The sequence below is a fragment of the Theobroma umbraticum genome, unplaced genomic scaffold (assembly GCF_002168275.2).
Source record: "Theobroma umbraticum cultivar Fairchild unplaced genomic scaffold, ASM216827v3 scaffold_86.0, whole genome shotgun sequence".
NCBI lineage: Eukaryota > Viridiplantae > Streptophyta > Magnoliopsida > Malvales > Malvaceae > Theobroma > Theobroma umbraticum.
In genome coordinates this window covers 4,720,560-4,733,011 of record NW_018397263.1, presented here as the reverse complement: position 1 = coordinate 4,733,011, position 12,452 = coordinate 4,720,560, and the positions used below count along the sequence as shown (strand labels likewise).

Below are 12,452 nucleotides of genomic sequence, written 5' to 3'. Positions count from 1 at the left end.
CAATAAATATGGCACATGTTTAGAAGGCAGAAATAAATTTGGGTGGATGAACAAAAAATAAATGCTGAAAAGCATGATTTCTTTTACGTCGGCACGCATAATCAATACTATCTGTCTTTGATTATGTCCTAGGCAGAGGACTGAAAGAAAAAAGAGGTGAAAAATATATTCCTTTCGTTTGATTGGCAACATATAAGGGGAGAACATCAGAAAATAATGAAAAAATGGAGAGATTTGCATCTTTCCATTTTCCAGTCCTTTCCACTCCCCTTTATCTAGATCATTTGCTGGGAGACATGGAAGAGTTGTAAAAAGAATAAATGAATGATGCATTATCTTTATTTTATTTGTAGGATTATTTAATCTTTTTTTATGGCAAATGAAAATCAGATATAGCCAAAAAAAGTATGCACACTAAAATTGAAGTTTTCTTTCCCTATTTCTGCTACTTCTCCTTCCTAAATTCAATAATATTTTAAGCTATTTCTGAAACTTCAACTTGTCTTCCCTTCTCTTTTATTGATTTAGAGGAAAAAGATGAAGACAAATACTGGAAAAGAGAGAGAGAGAGAGAGAGAAAGCACTACTCTCCAAGTTAATTTTCATTTTGGTTTGCGCCACCCATGCAAAGTCAGCTTGGAGAGTAGTGCTTGAGCTTGAGCTTCAAAAGTCTCTCTCTTTACTTCGTGGAATCCTAGAAGCCATCAAGAAGATCCCAGAAAGGATCATTATAATCAACTACCATTGCTGATGAGTTGCTGCTTTCCCCAGTTTGAGAAGGATTCCCATGATCGCCTGAGGATGAACTCTCTGGTGAGCTGATGGTTCTCTCTGCCATTTGAGGGCTCTGATGACATGCTGCTGCTGCTCCAACAGCAGCTTGACCTTGATTATCAGCTGCTGGGTCGCGTATCTGAGCTCCTCCTGCTGGTGGTCGCCTGTCAAATGACCGTAAGCATTTCGATTTCTTATATACCCGGCACAAGCTGAATTCGTGCCTCAGCTGTAAGTAAAAATGGGGAAAATTACATAAGATTTAGCACTTGTTCAACAAAAGAAAGAAAAAGAGGAACAAGAATGGTAGAATAACATGCTTTCTTACAGTTGGAGTTGCACCATTAGATGAAGCTGCTGCTTCTACGATGGCTTTGTATTCATTCATTTTCCACTCAGTTTTTCTTCCGTTCGGAGCTCTTCCATTGTAGAAAACCATGGTTCTTTTTACGCCGATAGGGCGATTGGTGGAAGAATAAACACAACCCGGAGAGCCAGTAGCTTTCCAGTACCCTGTTGTTGTTAGCCGCTTTGGTCTTCCTCCCCGTGCTTCACTCTCTTGCCATGGAATGAAAAAGAACCATTGTTCAGGGTCCTTGTGGCATAGGTACAACGACAATTCTGCATCAAGGAAAATTCATAATCAAATGAGGGGACAAGGACAGAAAATGATACCCTTTTGATCTTGACTTGTTATATCTGCTGTTTCTTATTTTCTTCTCTAATTGTTTCCCTCTTTTAACTCAAGCTACGGACTTCAGTGCCAAGAATAACAGATTAAGAAATAATGAAAATCAGGAATCTTTCCAAACTAATTCTTTCATGTAAATCCTTTTCTTTTTTCTTTTTCCAGAAACCCTACCACATTCGGCCTTGGTGGATGTCGACTGAGTAAAGTTGAACAACAAAAATCTATTTCTTCGAAAATAAAAGGAACCTCCAAGCTGAAAAAAATGATATTGAACTTTATACTAAAAGAGAATATATATACAAGAAAGTAAAAAGATGAAACAAATTGTAGCAAGCTAAGAGTAGTAGCTTTAGGTTATTCGAGCTTAAATGCAATCTAGCTAGGAGATTGTTAATTACGTGGAAGATCCCAAGGATTGAACTCATAAATGTTGACAATTGGTATAACCCGATCCATAAGACGATTCAAATCCTGCCTCTCACTTTCTAGCTTGTGATGGAGATAAAACGAAATCAACTCTTCTTCAGTTGGGTAGAACCGAAAACCAGGCGGCATATCCTCCATTTTCAATTCTTTTTTCTCCCTCTGTAAATCAAATATATAAGTATATTTGCCTTGAGAATGATTTGCTCAAAACAATGGTGACTCTCTGACATCTATTTATAAATATAAGAAGAGAGTGGAGGAGGGAGCGGCTCTTGAGACTTACTTGATTATTCATGGAAGTTAGTCAAGAGAGAGAGAAACGAGTAAAATGGGAAAGCGAGTGGCAAATTGGCCTTTCCTTGGAAATTTCCACGCGCTTGTGTGGAAGTGAGAAAGGATGTAATTAGTGCTGATTAGTCCTTAGAATAATCTTAGAATATTGGAATGGTCAAAATTTTCTCATTTGGTCACAAAGTGTACGCATCTCATCTCGCTGTCCTTCGAACCTGCCTCATCAACGTATTAAAGTGACTAGTCGAACAGAAATAATAGAGTGTCCAATGACTCACAGAAAATAAACACTCGTAAAATAATTATTTATAATCTCGTACTATTTGAGTAGTTGAACAGTGCAAAATCGAACAAAAGTAACATCATTTTAATGAAAATTCACTTTTGTCTCAAGAAATTCATCTTTATTAATTGAGTTGTGTTTAATTTCAACAAGACCATGACAAGGGTCTACCCTAATACCTTTTTCAGTGTCAAACCAATGACACTAAAATAGCACAAGTTTGTTTCCGAAACCAAAATACTCCAACTCAATTATATCCACCAAAATACTATAGAAGTCACACTCATAATCATTGTAACAACTCCCTTTTATGCATACCCCACTATTATTGTCTTACAATTTTGCCCATATTCTAGGGTGTGAAATTTAAAATCATTTACAAAGTATCCTTTGTAACACCTTGTCATACGGCCTGGACTATGAGAGATTTCAAGTATGCATGGGTCAATTTCATCCCTACGTTCGACAACCTACCAACATGTAATACAAGATCCAGAATGGTTAACTTACATAAGTAATGCATATTTGTTATTAAAAGATCACATCTACTTTACATAAACTTACATATTGTTTAAACCATTTCATGAAACTTTCATCACGAACTTTCTCCAATTCATCTTTCGATATATGCACATTTCTTCACATTATATCATGAAATATCTTATAATCATATCCATATTTTAGAAATTAAGTTCATTCATATGATCAATCATTTAAGTTTATGACGGAGTAGTACTTACTTAATGTATGGGAGCATTACTTCGCAATTCATTAAAACATATAGCTTGGCAGCATAAAACTCATCCTCATTTAAAATTCAAGATTTATCTAGTGGACCAAATGCTCTGCCAGGATGAGTGAAAATCGAAAAACACCCACAAGAGTCCATGTCTCCCCCATCACCATTACGTGGCACTCGATTTAATCTTGTTCGCACCATCGGCTCAAAATACAATGAGCAAAATGAGGAGATTTCCTCGATCATATATGCCTCGCATATAGATCCTTCAACAAATGCGTGATTTTTCACTTTCTTCTTCAAATCATGCAAAAACCTAAACATCATAATATTCATGATACTTAATAAGTGGCTAAAACTCTTCTAATATACTGTTAGAAAATAAATAACAGCTATAATACCTTTCAAATGGATACATCTATTGATACTGGACAGGTCCACCAACTTCTACCTCATAAGGTAAATGAATTGGCAAATGCTCTATAGAATCAAAGAAACTGGGAGGAAAGATCAATGAAAATCTTTACTTATTCAAAAAGGAAAAGAACTTTCACATTTATCTCTAAATTTTTCATACAGGCTTTACATCCATCAACTTCACCTTTTTTCTCATGTTGAAAAATTTTTTCATTGAGATCTCCAAAACACATTCATGGTAACAATAATCTTGATTTGGACAATAACATCAAGTTCCGTGTATCCTACTTATCTGTCACTTTAGGTGTTCATAAAAACCTGTTAAATGCCACCTAGTACCCCTAGTCTCAATCTCAGCTTCAACATGGTTCGTTGAGTAGGTCTAACATCCAACATTACACTTTCTCTCCAAAAAGAGCTAAGCTGCTAGCTCTCCCAATCAAATCAATTGCTAAACAGCTATCAAAACCCGTCACTACTCTTACCCTTCCCATCTCATTGGTGCTCTTTTTTGTTTCCATTAAAAAAAGCACATCGGGATTTTTACTCCACAATTTTTTTATCTTCAACTTACACATTATTTGACTCTTTCATTCCATACAACTTTTCTGCAACTTCGTTATGTTTTTTTCTATATTAATTTCTTTTTCTTTCATTCATTTATGCAATTTTTTTATGTGAGTGTGCAAGAATAAAATAGTAAAAAATTGAGTGATGATTACTAAAAATAGTTAAAGATTATTAATTACATGGGATTCTTAACATAATCAAGAGAAGGGCATTCAAAAGGTATAACTATTTTTGGTATTATATTAATCCATTAAATAGAACCTCTCAAACCAAATACATAAAGGTTTTTATAAAAGTTCTGCAAAGAATTGAAAATAAAAAAATTCTAAATAATCAATCAATTCAATATTTCTTTTATCATAAATGTATGTATTTTTTATTTAAATGATCAAGATTGATTGTTTTTAATTTTAATTAGAAAGAAATTTCAAATAGCGGAAAAAATATTCTTAAAGAGTAAGCACAAATAGTAGCAATGATCATAAAGCAAATGCAATCTTGTTAAAATAGATAATCTAAGGGTTAAGAATCTATGAATGTATTGGCAAAGCAAATGTCTATTATTGGTATGAGTCAACTCTTTTATCTTAGACATAATGTTTGAAAAACTCATGAATTATTTAAAAATTTAAATAAGCTGTTTTTTATTGTGTTTTATCAAGCTTTTGTATTTTTATTTTAAAACAAATAAGTTTTTATAATTAACTGTTCACTTTAATTATAACTAGTGAAAATATCACTTTTCATTACGAACCCATATGATGCTATATGAATGGCGAAAAATGTCACATCATCATCATCATTATTTCATATTAACATACCACATCATAATTCATTATGACATATCAATATGCAGTGCCATATGACATAATGACATTTTAATTAATTACAATTAGTCAACCATTAATTATAAATATTTATTTGATTTAAAATAAAAATATAAAAAATTAATTAAATAAAAACTTACATAAATTTTGTTCAAAAATTTAAAATTTTTTTAAAATATTTTATTATTGTTTTAATTATTGAAATCATGCATGCGTGTAATGGTTTAGATACTTACAATTAATACTTGTGAGAAAGACGATCAAAGACGCGGTTTTATGCATTATTTTTTAAGGCAGAAACCTTTGCTTTCTCTTTGCTTTTCAAAATTTGATTGGCTTTATTTTTTTTGTTGGAGGGAGGGTGACAGACTAATTTTATCTCACGGATACCGACGGTTGTCTCTTTGGGCTACTGGAGATATGCACTGATAAGTTGATTAAGGCTGCAATAAAAAGAAACAGATCTCCTACTATGTTTAAAATATGAAAAATTCAATTATATCTTTTATGATTTCAAGTTTTCTCTTATAATAGTTTGTGATTTTTTTTTTCACTTAGTATCTTATGAATTTTTTTTTTGAATTTAGAGAAAAGGGAATTCGAATCTTGTTCTTTAAGTATGAGGATCATGCACTAACTAATTATTTAATAAAATTATTAAATATTTTCAATTATAAAGTTAATATTAGTAATTCATATTTAAAATATTTTGTAATTTCATTTGGTAAAATTAACACTATAATCTCTTATAGAATAAATTTTAAGCATAGGATATTAATCTAAAAAATCATAAGATATTATGTAGAAAAAGTTGAAATTATATAAAAAGTAAGTAAATTCACATTAAAATATTAAATACAGCTAATTTGTGTGATAGTATTAATTATTCAAGTAGATGAAATGACATAACTTGTTGTAGTAAATAATCAAATATTAGGAATATTCTTTTTTTGAGTTTACTCGTAGACAATATCACACATTTTTTTTTCTTAAGTAATATCGGATACTGTTGATTAGCATTATTATAAAATAAAAACAGATGTGATCAGGGCGAAGCCTCATATAGTTTTGGAGGGAGGAATTATGTGCATTGGTTTTTTATCCATAGAGGAAAATGACTCTTACACTAGTCTAGGTGTATCTCGACTCTTATATCTCTCATGGGGGCTTCATATCAATGAAAATTCGAGTTTTCTACAATACCAAATGTTACGGGTCGAAATTTAAGCCTAACTACTTACGACCTTAAATTCTGAAAATGAAATTTAAGTAACTTTATAAATCATGAGCCCACGTTCTTAACTCAAAAGACATATCTAATAGATGGAAGAAGACTCATGTTTATAGATCTAAGATCTACTACATTTCTTACTAATGTGAAATATGTGACAACATGAGTGAAACTAGAAATATTAATAATTTTAATAATAAAAATCTAATTATTTATTCCGTCTATTGCTCAATATGTAAAATATAGTTTTTATTAAGCAATAAATAAACCATATTTAGATCTTTAAAAAAAATTATATTTAAAACTCTCAAAGTTAAAATGACACCTTCTTGTTTTAAAATTTACGTAAATATTTATATTAAATGAATTAATAATATAAAAAAATAAAATTATCATCAGTGTATTGCACAAAGTTAAAACTGATATATAATGTAATATAATATAATATAATATTTTATAATGTAGTAGACCTAATTTAATATCATACGAAAGGATTGCAAAGATATTTAGGCCGGCTAGAATTAAGCTGAATTTGTTGTAAATGGAGAACAGTGCACCTGGATGTGGGGGGTATATATACAGATAATAGACTTCATAGCTAGTATCATGAAATTATCTGCATGTGTTAGGTTGCTAAATTCAATAAAGTGCTCATTAATTGGAATATAGATGGGTTGACCTTATAATGTCGAGAGGGTGTTAAGCGAAGTTTCTATAATTTCCTTGAATTTTTGGTCCGCGGAATATTTTTCACCAAACCACATGTGAGGAGAAAGGTTCTGTTATTTCAAAAGGTCATATTTCAAAATTTCTTTTTACTAGGAATAATTAATTTGAGGATTTGATCTTTTATTAATTATTACTTTTTGTTAAATTAATTGGGCAGTGGGCCCGTGGGCATCCTTGTGATTTGCACGAGTCTGAATTAGAGCAAACCTCGTGACTCGATCTATGGGTTGTTTGGGTCTACCTAACTTTTAGAAATAGAGTGTTTATAATTTCACTTTCAATATAAAAGTCTCACGTTTAATTGATGTTATAATATAAGGATTTAAATTTTAATTCAATAAAAGTCTAATTCTTAACAAAGTTGTCAACAGGTAAGGTATCAGTTAATTTCAAAGCATTTGAACCCTAACCTTATAAAAAATCAAATACTCAAGCCTTATTAACTACTTGAATAGTTTTAAAAATTATTATTCTAATCCTTACCCTAATACATTCCTACCATCCTATAATTACCTTAACCTGTTTAAAAATCTGATTAGATAAAAAAATTATTAAACTGTTTATTCGATTACTTGAACCCATATCCATGTACAATACTATTTCTTCTATATATTTCATATAATTAACTACTAATTAAATTAATAAAAACACAAATAATAAAATTTAAATTTAAATAATCAAAAACTAAAAAGTGTGTTTATAAATGAACATAATATATAATATAATCAATATTATTTTTATTGTTTAGTAATTATTAACTAATATGATAGTAATTATATTTTTTATAAATGAACTTAATATATAATATAAAGTGTATGTATCAAAAGACATTACCAGTTATATGCTATAAAGTGTGCGTATATACATTATAATTATTAATTCTATAAGTTATAATTTTTATAATGTTAATACAAAATAAAAAGTAAATATATTTATATTTAAAGTATATATGTATTAAAAGTATTTTAGTGTATATATATAATAGTAATTATATTCCTTATAAATGAACCCAATATGTATAAAGAATAGATATTAAAAGACATTATAAGTTATTTAATAATCATAGTTACATTAATTAATTTAATTAATTATATGAGTTTGTCTTTAATTACATGAAATTAAAAACAATAGCTAAGTTTCAAAACTATTCTAATCTCACTTCTTTTTAGATAATTAAGTTTATATATTATAAGTTTATATAAAAAAATGTATATATAATTATAATTAATAACTTTATAAGTTATAATTTTATAATGCTAACACAGAATAAAAAGTAAATATATTTATATTTAAATTATATATATATTAAAAGCATTTTAGTGTATATATATGATAGTAATTATATTCTTTATAAATGAACCCAATATATATATAGTATAGATATTAAAAGACATTACAAGGTAATTAATAATCATAATTTTATGAATTAATTTAATTAATTTTATGAGTTTGTCCTTAATTATATGAAATTAAAAAAAATAACTAAGTCTAAAAACTATTTTAATCAAGCTTCTCTTAAGGTTTGTATATTATAAGTTTTTATAAGCAAAGGTGTATATATTATAATTAATAATTTTACAAGTTATAATTTTTGTAATGTTAATAGAAAATAGAAAGTAAATATATTTATATTTAAATTATATATATACTAAAAGTATTAGTATATGTATAATATAGTAATACTATTTCTTATAAATGAACCCAATAATATAATGTATATATTAAAAAATCTTTCCAAGTTAATTAATTATTATAATTTAATAAATTAATTTAATTAACTAATGAGTTCGTCTTTAATTACATGAAATTAAAAACAATAGTTAGATTCCAAAACTGTTCTAATCTTAAGGACTATCTTTAATTATATATATATTATAAGTTATAATTTTTGTAATGTCAACAGAAAATAAAAAGTAAATATATTTATATTTAATATATATAATAATAATTGTATTCCTTTGTAATATGATATGACATTCATATTATTTAAATATAATTAATAACTTAAAATTTTTGTAATTTAAATATATTAATGTTATCACATTAATAATTTGAGTAACCATACTTTTTAATATAGTTGTCAGCTTTTAATAAGTATAGTGATGTTGATTATTTTTAATTTAATCATTTCAATATTAATAAAATATATATAAATGGCTATTAGGATCAGGTTTGGGGTGGGTACCTGCGTAACCCAAATATTAACATAATCGAGTTCAGGTAGCAGGTACCCAAAAGGTAGTACCCAAATTCCATCGGAACTCGATAGCAAAATAACTATCCGAATCCGTCTTAAACCCGATTATAGGGTACTCTAACCTGGTATAACCCGAGTCGGATACCTTTAGATGCTCTATAATAAAATACCCATTACCATTCCTAATCCGTAGTCAAGTGTTCATAAATGCAAGATGCGATCTTGCAACCTCTGAATATAAGAAGGAAAGTTCATGCATCGCCACAATTCTAAAATTGGACTAATAATTGATTTAGTTGGTTACTTGGTTACATTCACCCTCAGAAAAATAAAGACTATTATCTTCAAAAAAGAAAAAAAAAGAGAGAAAAAGAAAATAATAAATTCCACTTAAATTTCCCAAACCAATTCGGCTTGCTTTGTTTCTTTAACCATATATAGTGTGAAATGTATCTTTATATATTTTAGGTTTTAGACAAATTTAAAAAAGTCAGTAATCTTTCAAAAATAATCAGAGTTGATTTTTTGCGGCAATCAATCAAATAGATGAAAGCAGGTCAAAATATTTGTTCTAATCCTTAGCAAATTGTATTGTACTTATTTTCTCTTCTATGCTTGGACAGAGAGATTTGGGCAAGGAAAAGTCGTATTCGTATTACTCTAAAATTGTTGTTTTCCGAGTGGAATGTGGAAGGATCTATTTATGGAAAATTTTATTTTTAAATTTTTTCTATGATAATTAGAGAGAATTTTGTGTTTTCTCTCCTTTTCTTAATTGGTCATTGATAATTATGCAACTTTTATGCTAACAACCAATGTGAAGTCTTCAAAAATGATAATACAACCCCACATGAATGAAAAAGACTGTTGGGAAAAGAGGAGCCATAAAACGAAAATTCCATGTCTTGGGCCCACCCTCTTCGCCTTGCTATGCTAGGGCCATTCATGCTTACGTTGTCATTCTGACGAGGAAATAGTTTAAGGGATGAGCAATGTTCTAACTGGCAGTTTTCTGGTCACGGCCTTAACCGTGTTCTTCTAATTAGATGGATCATGTAATAACCCATTATATATATGTGTGTGTATATATATATATACACACACATGTATATATATTGTGAAAATAGGTAAATAATTTCAATTTAGTTGTCCAAAATCTTACACAACTAATAGAATAAAAAAAGAAAAAAGTTAAACTCACTTACGAGAACACAAGACATTTATGCGGTTAGCTCTCTTGATAACTTAAGTTCATAGGCAGAATGACAAATAAAGATTCATTATAAAAAAAATTAAAAGACTACAAAAACAATCTCAAACTCACAACATTTATTCTATTTACCCCTAATTTACTCCTTTTAGATCTAGGTGCTCACTAAACTCTCTCTTGACTTAATGATATTTTTTAATCCAATGTGATTCTTTTATAGGACCAAGTACATGAGTTTATCCTAATCTAATTAGCATTTGATGTCCTACTCTAGCTAAAAGTAAAGACTATCTCAACCAAGTATACTATTCTAACTAGAATTAAGATATCCTAGCTTATGTAGAATTCAAGACTATCACAACAAATCTCCAATTTTGGCTTGAATTCACCAAGCTCCACCTTACGAACCAATCTTTACCATCATCACCAATGCCCCAAAGGGCCTCTAGCACTACAAACACCAATCAAGTCTAAGAAATGCTTGAACTTCATCTCAAAAATTGACTTAGTCAACATATTTGCCAACTTTTCAATTGTAGGTACTTTTTTCAAAACAGTCTCACTTCTATAAATAATATCTTAAATGACATTACACTTGACTTGCATGTGTATGGTTTTCTCATAAAATATTTTATTTATAATTAAATATATGACACTTCAACTATCATAAAACACAGCTTTCTATGCTTGTCCAAAACCAAGATCACTAACCAAGCCTCGAAGCTATAAAGCCTCTTTCACTACCAGCTTCAATCGTCGACAAAGCAACTGTTGACTGCAACTCTATTTTCCAACTGGTTGTAAATACTGAGAGAGTAACCATATACCTTGTTTGAGATTTTCTACTATCTTGATTATCAATAAAATATAAATCAGAGAAACCAATACAACTAGTGTTTGTACCTCCTTCATACCTAAAAGTCAACATTTATAGTGCCTTTCAAATATCGAAAGATCCATTTCATAGCTTGCCAATGTCTTTTTCCCGGTTTGTCCGTGAATCTATTGACATTGATGACATGTGAGATATCTGGCCTACTGCACACCATAACATACATAATGCTACCCACTACATTGGCATAAGGAAAACGAGGTCATGTACTTCTCATTCTCCAATTGTGATGATAAACAAGCTGAAAGTTTTAGGTGTAACCCTAATTTAGTGGTCACGAACTTGGCATCTTGCATCCCAAAATGTTCTAGTGCTTTTTGAATGTACTTCTTTTATGACAAACATAAACTAGACACATATCTATCTTTAATAATCTTTGTACCCAATATTTTCTTTGCAACACCTAAGTCTTTCATCTTAAACTAGCATTAAGCTGCTTTTTTAATACATCAATGTTAGGCATACTTTTAGCAACAACAATCATATTTTTTACATACAATAACAAATAGATAAATGAATCATCTAGAAGCTTTCTACAATAGATATAGCTATCATATACACTCCTAATATACCCATGTGCCTCTGCAATGATATTAGACCTTTCATACCGTTGCCCATGAGACTATTCCAAGCCATATAATGACTTTTTAAGTAGACACACGAAGCCTTTTATACATGGAACAATGCAACCCCTAAGTTGTTGGGTGTAAATCCACTTTTCAAGCTCACCATGTAAGAATGTTGTCTTGACATCAAGTTATTCCAACTTAAGGTTAAAGTAGGCCATTATAGCAAACAACACTTGGATCAAACTATGCTTCATGATGAGAGAGATTATCTCATTGTGGTCTATTTCCTCTCTTTGTGTATAGCTCTCTACCACAAGTTATGCCTTGAACTTATCACCTTCGACTCTTGCGTGTTAGCTTTAAAATTGTTATAGTTTCGATTATGAGAAAATGATCAAATTTGCTTGAACATTATTTAAGTGGTCTTTGACAAGTTCTTGAAATAATTTAACTATCATGCTAATAATTCTATGCTATAGAGTTATTTGGTCTTAATTTTGATAGTAAATTAGCTTAGTTCTTATAGTAATGCGTAGAAATTAATTAGGTTTTATTTAATTATTTTAAGTTAGTTAATTATGTGAGTCAATCTAATCTTAGCTAATT

General features: G+C 29.5%; 1 protein-coding gene across 1 annotated transcript; it reads right to left on the bottom strand.

The window, feature by feature from the left end:
* Positions 1-415: 415 nt before the first annotated feature.
* Positions 416-2,086, bottom strand: LOC110420647 (NAC domain-containing protein 90-like). Its single transcript, XM_021434027.1, has 3 exons — positions 1,864-2,086; positions 1,103-1,395; positions 416-1,003 (listed from the first exon to the last, which is right to left on the bottom strand). Exons 1-3 carry the CDS (start codon positions 2,027-2,029, stop codon positions 695-697), a joined length of 768 nt encoding a protein of 255 aa, XP_021289702.1. The 5' UTR covers positions 2,030-2,086; the 3' UTR covers positions 416-694.
* Between the last annotated feature and the right edge of the window lie 10,366 nt (positions 2,087-12,452).